General features: G+C 33.7%; 1 protein-coding gene across 5 annotated transcripts in view; it reads right to left on the reverse strand.

Moving 5' to 3' along the window:
- Nucleotides 1-14457, reverse strand: part of RIMS2 (regulating synaptic membrane exocytosis 2) — a 323781-nt gene that overhangs the window by 69470 nt on the left and 239854 nt on the right. For all 5 annotated transcript variants that reach the window (XM_054692040.1, XM_054692039.1, XM_054692043.1 and 2 more), the window contains one exon: nt 1070-1311. In XM_054692040.1, coding sequence (XP_054548015.1) covers nt 1070-1311 — 242 coding nt within the window. The remainder of the gene's footprint in view (nt 1-1069; nt 1312-14457) is intronic.

Raw genomic sequence — 14457 nt, forward strand, 5'->3', positions numbered from 1 at the left:
CATTAAATGTAGTGACTTATAGCCAAAATATAAGTGATAACAAGAAGCAACTATTTCAGTATATATTATTATCATAGAAAGTTCAAATTTCAGAATCAGTTAAAATTTGCAAAATGATTTAGTCAGGTCTGGGATTGAACAGATCCTTAAATTCTTCTGTGATGTAGATTTATGTCCTGACTTCTGTGAACAAGAACCATAGTATTCAAACATAAATGAGACTTAATCCATTTGCCTGCAATTTATTTGCTGTAAAAGAAACACCATATTATATGTCTTTGTTTGTATAAGTAGAAGATATGCTATTACTTCCAAGATACCAGGGATTTAATGTTTAATTATCAACACCCATTTGAAAAAAAGACATTGCTTTGACTCACAAATTTCTTAATTGCTAACAGTGGCTTTTCTGAGTAGGAGTGTTGTATCTAATTTCTTTTTGCAGATGTGATTTAGAAACTGAATTTTAAAGTAGCAAAGCTTTGCATATCTTCACTGTCAGCAGAAAATTCCTCCATCCCTGCTGCTGGAGAACATTGCTGCTTGAAGTTTCAACAGGGAAATAAAAACTGCAGTGAGAAAATGGATACTACTGGGTAAGGCTGCTTACAAACTGAAAAAGAAGCAAGACTATCAGCAGTAAAAGAACTACATTATTCACATAAAATACATAGTGTCATCTTCATCTTGGTAACTTGCTGGGCGTGAAAATTAACTGGGTTGGTTCCAACTTGAGGAACCTAAAGAAAAACAAGTATCTTGCAGATCAGAGCTCGTTTACAAAGGATCAGCAACTGGAGATCAGGGGGCCACTGCTTATAGCTTGTCCCTGAGGAGGAAAGACATTAACTGTACTTCAAGCACAGTGGTCAATGTTCACTTTGAAGCAGCTTCGTACATTGCTGAAAATCAAAATTGATGTTTTATTTTCAGAAAGTTTAAAATGCACCTTTCCCTCTGGAACATGTGACCGCAGCACACATGACCACAGCAAAATGAGTAAGACAAAAGAGTATGTAGTTTGATGACAAGTCAATATGAAGGCAACAAGTAAGGTAAAAATGCCTACCCGTTTGGCTGAGCTGAGAGGCGCTGCGACTTTTCCGGGAGAGACCAACAATAGCTACCATTTTGGCCCCAATGCTAGAGTGCCGCTTTTTGCCGCTGGTGCCCAACGTGCCCACCGCAGTGTCGGACTGGCTGCCATCGGTCTTCTCCAGCGAGCACATGTCCCCGCTGATGCTGGTGCTTTTGGTCATGTTCTTCCCTGAGATGCCCATTTGTCTGCTTTGCATTTTGGATGTAAAGACACTGGAGGCCGGTGGATCATTAAGAGTGAGGACAAGAGTAAAAAGGAAAAGACATGAAAGGTATTTTAGATCGAACGTTTGGAGCGTATACTTCAATTAGATCATCTAGGGGCCATATATTTAGAAATTAAAATTTTTGAGTCTCATGGTCTTGAATGGACTTTACAATTCAGGGCTGACTTTAATGTGATTATGCAAAATCAGTCATCTAATTTTATTTCTGCTGTCAAGAAAAGGCACTACTTTGCATGACCACAGGAAATAAACATATTCACGAAAAATCAGTGGGCTCACTTATGAGGAAGTGCTGTTCTGCCAGTGCAAATATGCTTTAAGGTTGTCATGCAACATAAGTAAGGTGCTTCCAAAAGCATTCCTTTTTAATGTGCATCACTTCTGCCTTTATAAAGAAATGAGAGGAAAGGGAAATTTTACCAAAAAATTACAGAAATTACAGTATCTGTTGCTAAAAGGAGGCTTTTAAACTAAGTTTTCTTATGAGTAAACTTGACAGGATTTTTCTAATAGTGACTAAATTTGCTAACAAGGAGGGATGTTTTACTAGTTTTGAATAAAAGACAATCTAGTTCACTTTATATAATTTCAAATTTATTAAAATAAATCTATATTCTAAGGTAAAGAAAGGAAATACATCCCTCTTGCATTCATTTGGAAAAAAAAAAAGAAAAATCATTATCAGTTTTCTAGACAATATGGTCAGAAACACATAATATCTACTAGGAGACTAACGTTACAAATGGGAGTAATTAAACAGAGCCCTATATTTTTCTATGACCGCTAGAGTATAGGAGGAGGTAGTGTAGGGGATGAATAATCTGGAAGCAGGCTATCCAAATTACCCCACAAATGTGGAAGAATGTGAAGGAAGCAGCCTGCTCTGCAGGAATGGTAAGACTCATTTACAAATTAGCAGTTTTTGACTCAGTATTAGAAAGTCGTAATATTGCACTAATTTGGTTCTGGAGTATGAGACATTTAGAAACAATTTGGCAATATTTGTCAAAAACTTTAAAATAAACAAGTCTAGCTCTTACACTGTTAAGATCTTTGCAGGGAAAAACTTAGCAGTGTGTATAGATTTAGATTTATCAAGAACGATATTTATTGCAGAATTGATTATAATAGGAAAACAAAGTCCACATAAGGGAAAACCCCAAAATGTTCAACAGTAGAGGGTATTTAAGTTATGTTCACCAATAAAACAGCATGTAATTTTGAAATCTTTTATAAATATTTATTGCAATAAGAACATTTTCTTGATATGCTGAGAGAGGAAGCAGCAGCAGATTTTGCAACTTAGCTTTGGCTGGCACACAAGCCAAATATGGATTCACCCTATAACTAATGAATACAGACAAATTCAAATCTCAGGGGCTAGCTAACAGCAAAAACAGAAAAAAAAAAGAAATTCATATAAAATGAAATAAAAAATATCTCTTGCTAAATGAGGTAGTTTGGGAAACAGATTCATGAGATGAGCTATAAGTCACCAGCACAAGACAAGAGGAGATGAAAAGCATATGAGGAAAAATAAAACCATATGTTTGGATTGTTGATAGCCTTAGGAAAAATATATAAATGTAATGGCAAAATATTTATAGTGTGAAAAGTGAGCAGAGAGTAGTTTTAGTTTTCTTTGGTTGATAGCTGTGCTTCTTAACAGTGTTCTTTTAAAAATATTTTGTTTTTCCAAAGTGAACATAAAAGTGGAATAGGCTATAAGAAAAATAAAAATAAAACAAACACACATATGAAAAGAGCCACCCAGGGCCAATATCCCTTTTTCTTTTACATGGTCAAATTACTCAGTCCACGTAGTTCATACCATGGGCTAGAGCATTGCACAGCCTTCCAGCTAATCCTAAGAGATTGCAGCACAGTTACATTGGATGCTGATATGACACTTCATTTCCTGAAAGAGACACAATGTCTCTATATTTCTAAATATCATTTTATGTATGTTTTCTGCTCTGTGACTTTAGAAAAACTTTACATATTTAGTAAAGTACAATATGTAAAATTGCCAATGCAAGTCATAATATTTTAGGACATAATTATAGTTGTTGAAAGGTGTATCCTCAAAGAGTTTCTAAGAGATGAATGCAGTATTGCTAACCATAAGAGAAAGGCAACTGCAGTATCTGTAAGTATTTGTTAAAGGCAAAAACAGCATAGTGAGGGTTATAGGAGGATGTGATTAAATTAAATGAATTACATAATATTTATGTAATTAGAGCCAAAGCATTAATAAATTAATAGGCTTGAATAAAAAAACTAAGTGGTTTTACTTAATAAATAACAAACTTACACAAAGTCTTAGTTTGTTACAGCCATAAAAGTAGTATTATAAATAAAATCTGTAGTCACATCAAAACAAATATTTTATCATATGGAGAGCTGGGAAGGTGGTTAGGAGAGAAATTACTCAAGAAATTAGAGACTGGGGTGATTCAGAGTTTTGTGGATAGAGATATAGAAAGCCCAGTAGCTAATATATTGGAATATGAGAACTGCACAGCACAGAAACAGAAAAGACATTTAAGGACAGAAAGTATACAGAGACAAGTCTAGAAGGGAAAGAATTTATAACATCTTGGGCAAGGAAGTGGTATAAAAAGGGTTTGCTGGGCTCAAAAGTTAGAATAGTAAAATTGGTAGAGCAGAAAAAATGCCCCTTAGATTAACCAAGTTCCCAAACATTATGGCACCTTGAAAGGCTTAATTGCCTCTCCGTCCCATATTAATGCTTCTGGATTCAGATGCCAAGAGCTAACCACATATCTAACACTATGATAACTAATACTTGAACATATCAGTAGCCTGTGATTAGGAGATGTGTGGAATTTTAAAGTGATGTCTCTTGAATTCTGGCATATTCTTTCAGAGGAAAAACAGGGTAATAACCACTATCTCACACCATACACAAAAATTAACTCAAAAGGGATCGAAGATGTAAGACCTGAAACCATAAAATAAATAGAAGACATAGGCAAAGCATTCCAAGACATCAGTGATGTTTTTGGGTAATCCAATGGGAAGGAAAACGAAAGCAAAAATAAACAAACGGGACTATATCAATCTAAAAAGCTTCTGTACAGCAAAAGAAACTATCACTAACATTAAAAGATATTCTACTGAATGGAAGAAATATCTATCTGAAGGGTAAAAAATTACTAATTTAAAGGGATTTATACACTTTTTTTTTTAAAGATTTTTTTTTATTTATGCATACAAGAACTGGGGTACAGGCCAGAGGTGTGGAGGGTGAGAGGATTCACCAGAGACACAGTGGGGAACAGAACAGGCAGATCTACTGAAATACACTGCTGAGGGGAGCAGCGGGAGAGTCAGGAGAGGTCTGCTGCACCAGTGGGTTGCTCCCTGGCCGTGGATCGAACTCGTGTTGCAGTGGCTGCGGATAGCTTCATAGGTTGCATCTTAACCCTTTGTGCCACAAGGGAGGCCCGATTTATACACTCTCATGTTCATGACAGCACTATTTAGACTAGCCAAGTAAGGAAATAAGTGCCCAAGGACAGATGGGTAGATTAAGTGCTTATGGTTTATACTCTCCAGCCTCATATGATAATTTTTCAATGTCTTTTATTATGTTAGCTGTGTTCTATCTTCCTTAAAATGTTAAACATTTAAATATGCACATGAAAAATGTACACATTTCAACCATGTAACTTGCTTTCACTGTTGGTTTAAAATAAACTTTTTTTTCTAGAAAATTCAGAATTATGATTTAAATTTTTTTCATTTGACATGTATCTTACGAAAACTGCATCTCTTCTCTAATCTCTTCTCTAACTTCTTTATAGTCATCTTTAGAAACAAGATCAAATTTCTATTGTTACTTTTTTCCCCTTGAATTTTCAGGCTTGCAAACATTTCTGAACTTAGCTATTTATAGTAATCATTTTTGTCATTAATTCTTTGAGCAAACATCTACTATGCATTTACTTCACATTAAGTCCAAGGGAGAGAGGAGGGGCTGGAGTGGCACCCCTGCTCCATGCCATGGAACAGGGGCGCTGAAACTGACAAGAATACATTTTTTTCTTCAGTGGTCTGTTCAAAGCGAGCATCTCTTTCTGATTATCTACCCAGAGGAACACCTTTCTAACATTTGACCTAAACAGTTGCTTCCCAATGTGGCCTTGACTGGCTTGGCAAGTCAGGGGTACCGTGTCATGTCTCCTATTCCTAGGACTTGTTACTGTCCTGTGTGTCCTCTTGTGGCCACATCTGATTGACCATTACGTAGACACAAAACAGTATGTATGCACCTAAGTTAATAAACTTAGAAAAAAAATAGGGCCTCCCTGGTGGCTCAGGGGTTAAGTCACGGCACTATCAAGCTATCGCCAGCCACTGCAACATGAATTTGATCCCTAGCCAGGGAGGTGACCCACATGGCACAGCAGATCTCTTCTGTCTCGTCTGCTGCTCCCCTTTGCTGTGTATTTCAGTAGATTTGCATGTTCTGCTCCCCATGCTGTCTCTGGTGAATCCTCCTAGCCCTCAAACCTCTGGCCTACTCCCCAGTTCTTGTATGTATAAATTTTTAAAAATAATATTAAATTATTAAAAATAATATGAAAGCAAAACCCACAGGGAATTTTTAATATGTAAACTTTAATATGAAGTATAGCAAGTTATCTTAACTAAAACTTGAATATTTTTAAATGAATTTAGGTATTTCATGTGGAAAACAAAATACTTTTTATAGCAGGTAATCCCTTATTCTTTGTTAAAATATACTTTGCCTCATTTGATGAATACTGATAATTGACTAAATCCAGTGTTAATAAATCCAGTGTATTAAAATTTCCAAAATTACCCTTTTATTCAACCATAAAGAAAATGTTAGCATTCTTCCATGTAATAACATGCAAATTCTTAATTTAATTTAGAATATGTGCTTAGCTTATATTTGTGCATGTGGACAATTTTCCAATCACCATTACCCAAGTAAAAATTTGTTTCATATGTCATTCAGAATCACCATGAGTGGAAATACTACAACCTCCTTCAACTATTATAATGAGAATAATAGTTTGAAAAGATGTCTTTGGTCATATGTACTAAATCTTCAGTGAAACCATTTAAAGAGGGAGCTTATTAGAAAGCTAGACTGATTTTAATTTTTTCTTCTCAGAGTCCTTGTCAATCATTCCTGCAGAGATGGTGAGTTTCTATTCTGACCTGATGTCTCTGCATGCGTAAGGCTAGTCTTTCAAAGTTAAGAGGGCCACTGGAATGAAGCTGACAGGCAAATTATTAACCATTTTCCAGTTATTGCAGTTTTTGGAGTTTTCCTACTATTATTATAAATTTGAAAGATATAAAGACTAAGATGGTGAAACTAGGCAGCATACGAAAAAAGAAGCATTGTCAGATTTTTCTGGAACTAAAATATGCTTTCCTGAATATTCAGGACTTCTAACATAAATGTGAGGCATTAAGTATTGCATGAGGTATTGACTTCATTAAATAAACAAAGTAAAATATACAGTGAGAATGTTGAAAATAAAGTTAAGCTTCTCTAAATATATTTACATTTTCTTTGGTTGGATGAATTAACAAAATGATTTTAAAGGTTTTTTACATGTTGTTTGCCAAAAAAAACTATTTTAAGAGAATTATTGTTCAAATGTTTCAAGGTAAAAAAATAGATTTGAAATGAAACTAATTCTTCATATTGGGGTAATAATGAGGCAATTCTTTTTCAGATTCTCCAACTTAGGACATGATAACTCACAGGAAAACTGTTATGCTCAATTCTTAGGTAGATATGTAGTCCAATTATATTATATGATTTATTCTAGGCCAAAAAAATCTGGTAATTTTATCAAGAGGTAAAACCTTTAGCATATTTCTTAACCTGAGCTTTAGTTTTCTCATCTATTTATTACATACCTTTCTACCTGAATAAAAGCTATATGGGGCAAGAACTTTCCTCTTTTGATCACTGTTAAATCCTAGTTTCAAAAATAATGCCTGCCACATGGTTAGTGTTCAATAAATAATTGTTGAATAAATGAATTACTTTAATGAACATAATAACTCACAGGTTATGATAAATACTAAATGAAATACCACATATACAGCATTTTGTCTATACATTAGCAAATATATAGCAAATTGTCTATAACATGGTTAAGATGTTAGCTCTGATTATTAAATATTATTGAAAAGGGGACAGTGAGATTTTGCTAAGAATAGGAACTTAAATTTGGTATTTGAAGAAGCAGTTATTTTATATAAACAACAGAACTTCTTTAGTCTCATGGAAATGGAAGCTCAGACTTCATATTGGTACATAATTACCATACTTTGGTCATTTCAAACTTAAAAAGGCATGTTTCAACAAAAATAGTTATAAGATGATCTTATTACATAGATAATTAATAATGCTTCTACAAGCAAATTAAATTTAAAAGACATGTTATCTATAATAAGAAAGAATGTCAATTTAAGGGCTGTATTATTGCTTTTACATAAATATTATTGAGACTGAATAAAATGCTCAGTGAAATTAGAAACATAATGACAATGAAGAGGTCATCAAAAAGTAGTTATCTCTATAACCTAGGGTTACTGTGGCAAAGTGTTTACATGAAACAATAAAGTATTATTTTCTCAAGTCTATGTTGAAAACTAATAGCAAAAATTAATTGGAGAAATATTATTACTATTGCTACAGCTCACCACTTTCTGAAATTCATACTTTCATTTTCAAATGAATTTTGAGGTACCAAAGTCTAGAAAATAATACAGATAGTAAATATCTATTCATCAAATGAAATAATACACATGAATAGGATTTAAGCAAATTGTACACATTGTGTCTCAAACATACTTCTCTTGTATTTTTATAGACTATCTCTGCTTTCATGGATATTTAAGTTTTTTTCCTTTAGGGAAATAACTGCATATTCTCTTAAACTCATGGTGAATGAGTGAATTATGTCGCATGTACAAATGCAAATATCAGGCATTTTTCTTCACCTTGACATTTCTTACAGCATTCAATTATAAGCATATAATAAGCATATGTTGATACTCAGTTTTATATTGCTCTGCATATTTATTTTACAAAAGGATTCTGATTTAAATTGTTGCAACTAATAATGTTGCTAGTTGACATTAAGTGGAGATCCTAAATTTTTAAATTAATAATGTGAATTTAAAGTGTAACATTTACCAAATTCTATATGATTTCATTCTTACAGTTAAAAATTCTTAGGTTCCAAAAATTTATAAATACTCAGCATTTTTGGAATGATTATATAATAGATTATACAATGAAATAACTCATTTGTCCAAGATCGGTTACTAGTCATTGAAAGTCAAATTTACATAAATAAATACAATTATGCCATATACATATGTGTATATATACATACATACATGTTTATAAAGAGATATATGTGCAAGTATAAAAGGTTAATGGAAAATGTGGATTTAAAAGATAGGATTACCAAAAATGGTCACACTAAAAAAAGACCAGAACCTTCCCAATTTGATAGTCTACTTTAACAAAGTATTATCCGTTCTGTGTTCCTTCTAACAAATGTTTATCTTTCCTAATCAAAATTAATCCTTGCTTCTCTTAGGAGAAAGAGATGGAGAACTTGAACTTCAACTTATTTGAGAATTTTACTTGGTTGAATTATACTTTAGAAAGACTTGTAACCTGCATCACCCACTACTATAGGTAGTAGCAACATGCAGCTAACAGGCACTGAAGTACATACTGCAGTGGTAATATACACACTGATTAAAAAACCTTCCCTCCCTTCAAAAAGAATAAAATGTATCATTAATCTTTTGTATAGATTAAAATCTGAAATGAAGATATTTTTAATATATTGAGTTCAGTAAAAGTTATCATTAATTATACCTCTTCCTTTTTTTTAGTGTCTAATAAAACATTTAAACTGACTTATATGATTCCAGATATTTTTTATTGGACATTGCTACTTCAGATAATTGGTTTAAATTGGGACAAACTCCAGCTAAATATATGATATAAAATGTGTTTTCTTTCATAAATTATTATTACCATTTGATATTAATTTTGAAATTAGTGTTGTTTGGTGGATAAAATGGACTAATGCAAAACCCTGGAAAGTAATCAAATGAGATCATTGACAAAAATGTCAAGCTCAATACGAAAAAAAAAACAAAAAAACCAACAATACAATTGACACTCAAAATAAAACTTAAAGTAGGTACATTGAAAATGAAAATATAAAGCAGTAAAAGAATATTTAGCAAATAAATATTGTAAAGATATGGCAAACACAAGCTCTACAAAGAACAGTCAATTTTTCCATATTAATTCTTATTTGGACAAATGTATTTCCACTCTGCTAAGGGTAATGATTTCTAATCTTGAACCAAGAATACTTAGTTCTAAGTATTCTTAGTTCTAAGTATTCTAATACTTAGTTCTAAGTATTCTAATAAGAAACATAATTATTTACTGGGAAGTCAACTGAATTTAATTAGGAGATTCACACTTAAGATGTAGCAGCACTATTCTTGCTGTAACTGAGTAATCAAAGTAGTTTGTGACTCAGTTGCCTGATTATGTAAAACAGGACTAATAATACCCCAGCCTTACTCTGATAGTTGTGGCAAGGCTTTTTATCCCTTACCTTGCTGGTTCATTTAATCAGGTATTTCTACTCTTTCATAATATGAGAAGTTTGAGTCCCTTGAGCCACCAGGGAGGCCCGGAACTTAGATTCCATACCCATCATTCCACTCTATAAATACCCCTAAATTTGTTAATATCCTTCTACATATGACATCCAACTGATTGAATCCTTTGATGAATATTACCATGTGCTTCTTCTACGACTACATTTCAATGTTAGAGCACTGTTGGGGAAAAAAAATCAGTAGGACACATAGTTTCCACTGTAATTCACTGTCATCAGTCTAAACACTTACTCCTCACATGCACTCACCACTGTCGACAACAACCACCACCTCCTTCATGCTACTCAGACCTACCTTTTGCTTCCTCTCATTGGATAACATCTTTATATTTCATGAAGAAAACAGGAGCTATTTCTCTTAAAAATAATATATACACCAATATTTATATTAACACAGAGACATATATACATGTACACACACATCCCCCCCAATCATCTCTAAATTTAAGTTCACTGAGTAAGTTGCTTTACTAAACTCCAGAAGTGTCTACCCAGCACTTAGAACACGTACTCAGATGTCACACAGGATATCACAAATTAAAGTAGTCCAAACTAATCTTTTCACAAATATTTTCCTCTTTCAGTCTTCCCTGTTTCAATGAAAAAATGTTAACTATTTGCCATTACTTTAGATGCAAATCAAAAGACACCCTTGATTTCTCCCTTTCCTTCAGCCACACATTTAATCTATCACTTCGTACAGGTTTCACCTCTAAAATCTATTTCATATCTTTCCATTTCTACCCATCCTGACTTTTATCACCCAAGTTCATGCCACTCTTGATCACTCTATTGCATTAGCAACCTAACTGCTCATGTTCCAATTCTACCCCATTTTCCACATTGCAGTCAGAGTGTTTTCTTAAAACATAAATGAGCTTAACTGACTCTCCTGCTAAAATTCTTCAATGTCTTCTTATTGAACTAGGGGAAAATCCAAAATCCATAAAACAAGAAGCTCTCAGAAGAAATTCCCATATATTCCAACTATCAGTCTATCAACCTAATTGCTTCTGCATGTTATTATTTTTCCTACCATAACAAGAAAAAAGGTCTCTCCTTACAAATACCAATTCTTACACAGGAGCTCAGGATCCCATTCTCATTCTCCAAGATCCTGTAAGACTCGGCATGATCTGCCCTGCCTTTTCCACTTCATCTCAAGACACTCTTCTTTATAAACCAGTTTTTGGCCACAGAAGGCTCTTTTCAATTCCTCAAAGATGTCAAGCACTTTTCTACCACAGGACCTTCACATATATTGCACTCCACTGGGAACACACCTCAGAATAATCTTATGAAATGGGAAGATTTTTAAAAGAACAGGTGAAGAATGTGAGGTCCAACAAGGTTATAAGTCTGCTCAAGGTCTTACTGCTACTAAGTTGTGAAACGTATTTGAAGCCAGAAGTCTGATTCTAGAATTCGGGCTCTTAGCCACTGTACTTTACCAGTGCTGTAAGAAATGAAAATAAATTTCACTTTGCTTAGAGCAGGGGTCACCATACTTTAGCCTGCATCAAAATAATCAGGAAGTCTTGTTAAAACATAGATCACTCCACCCCATCTGCAAAGTGTTGGATTCAGTCTGGGGCAGTACCTGAAAATTTAGATTTCTAACAAGTTCCCACAACCACATTTTGAGAATCTCTGACTGAGACTTAGATAAGTTCAACTGTATGCCACCTGAAAAGATGGAAACCTTCATTTGCTGCTAGGTAATTAACATTCAGTTACTCCTTTTACTTTGCCCTATTCTCTCAGACCTACATTTGCTACTTACCTACAACAGATGCTAATCGACCTTAACCTCACAGGAATTTAGCTTCATGGTGGTAACTGCTCTTCCACTCTCCTCTAGCCCCTAGTCAGGACTTTTTTAATATTTATTTTTATTATTTATGCATACAAGAACTGGGATGTAGGCCAGAGGGCTAGTCAGGATTTTTACAACCTCCACACTCAGGTTTATTTTGCCTCTGCCTATCCAGGCAACATTTATGCCTGCATGTCCTTCTACTATAATAGTAAGTCAGATAAAATCAGGGTATAAATGCTAGTATTTTGCCCAGTAGAGGGCAACTTTATGCTTTTAAATTATTAGCAAATTTCGGTTAATAGGTAAGGATAAGACGCATGAAATGAGAGTCCTGACTTTAGCAGTGGATACATGTGCATTTAGATAAATGACCTGCTCCCTCTGGCAGTTGTTCAATTTAAAGGAACGGGAATTATGGAACATAATTCTATTACAAGAGACAAAAGCTCTAAAATTATCCAATAAGAATGTGTGCAAGGCAGAATTTTTTAAATAAAGGTTAATAAATGTATAGTAATTTAGAACATGAACATTCAAGAAGAATAACAAATATATACTAATACCCTAATTATATTAACATGCAAAATAGAAAAGGAAAATGAATAGCTTTTAAAATTATTTGTGTATATATATATATATATATATATATGTGTGTGTGTGTGTGTGTGTGTGTGTAGAGTTGGTTGTCACTGAAACAGGAAATATAAGTGTTCATGAATTTAGAAAATTGCTAGCTAAAAATTAGGAATTGGAAATCTTGACCTTCACCCTCTTCCATCCATCCATTCTACTTCTGTAATCACAATAAAATAAACATAACAGTTGGATCCCATTACTTATATCTTTTCAAAATCCACAGTATTTGTTTTTTTCAATATTAATTATTTTCTTTGGTTTTAAGTTAATGTTTTGTACATGAAAGCATTTGCAAGAAACATTCCTCAACACCTCTAATTCTTAATCTCTGCTTGAGTCAAACCCAGGAGCTGTCCACCGTGCCCCATGCTTTTCTCTCTGCAATTCCCTCCACTCAAACATTTTCCCATCCCAAAAGAATAAATTTTATGTCCTTCACTAACTTAAAATACTGTTTTTTAAAATGTTAGCTTAATGTATCATGCACCTCTGGTAGCAATATAACTTCATGACTGCTTCTGACCATTTCTTTTTTCCAATAAAGAGACATAACTCAATCTCATTTTTATGTATGTGTGAATTATCTTTTGGTTATTCCAGATTGTCCATGTATCTTCCCATGTAATATATCATAAATCATTTATTAATTAACATATATATTTATATATTTCCCCCTTCTTTGGAACATGATGGAGGATATCATCATCCATCTAATTGCCCAAACCAGAATCCAAGAATTTTAAGATAAGTCTTCCCATATCTTTACTCCCTCATCCAATCAATCATGAAGTTTGGATGATTTAGATAACAGTTTCCTTATAAATCTCTGCCTCTAGACTTGCCTCTGCCAGTTATTAATTGGAATAACATTAATACTAATCTAACATTAAGGCTAATACTAATTAATGCTAATCTTAAAAGCCACCACTCATCTATTATTTTGCACTGTACTCTATGAAAAATACTTCAAATATTTTCTCTCTAACCCACTCTAACCCACATTGCCCTATGAAGTATGTACTACTATCTCTATTTTACAGATGAGAAAACAAGAGTTTTCATAGAAAACTTTTAGAAATAAAATAACTGCACAAAATATTTAACAGCTCCCTCATCTACAGAATAAGATGGAAACTCCTTCACGGTCCATGAAATGAATGATGCTCTGATCTACACCTCCCTTCATTCTTGCTTTATGCGCTAACGCTTTAGAAATACACTTTCAGTATGAAATACATACTTTCAGTTTTTCAGTGCCTTGACAGCTAACGTTTTTTCTTTCTCATAAATACCCTTCTTCCTTATGGCCGCTTGGTAAGTCACTATATTTTTAAGTCTCACTTCAACAAGACATCCTTTGTGAGGTCTTCTATAATTTCCTTCCCACCAGCTTAGATAATACTGATATGTTTTTCCTGATGTCAACTGTATATACAGTTAGGCATTTCAATAAAAAATTCTACAGTAATGTGAAATTAGGTATAATATGATTGCCAATTTTCTCCTTTCTTTACCCTAGCACATAGGTTAAAATTTCTATCTCCTGGGATGTAGAAGTGGGGGAGACAACAAGGTCCTCAAGCCCATTTTTGAGAAGCAGGAAGATAGATCCTCCAATCCTTTGCTGTGGGTTGGGAAAACCAACAAGATGATACCTAGACTGTCATATACTGCTTGCAGAACCAGGATTCAAAATCACCTTCACTATTGGTGTTGTCACTAGAGTAGACAACTGCCACCAGGTGGCACCAAATTGCAAATGGAACTTGGGCAGTTAGAATCTTGTAGCAATACAAGGGACTGCTGTACAGACTTGCCGCATCTTTTCACGAACCTAATAATGTGGCATCGTTATATTTCACATAATGAATTTTTGGATGACAATTACAGTTTTCGTTTCAGAGTCATTTTTTTTCATTGTAAAAATTGTATT

Source organism: Talpa occidentalis, unplaced genomic scaffold (genome assembly GCF_014898055.3).
Source record: "Talpa occidentalis isolate TD23 unplaced genomic scaffold, MPIMG_talOcc4v2.1, whole genome shotgun sequence".
Lineage (NCBI taxonomy): Eukaryota > Metazoa > Chordata > Mammalia > Eulipotyphla > Talpidae > Talpa > Talpa occidentalis.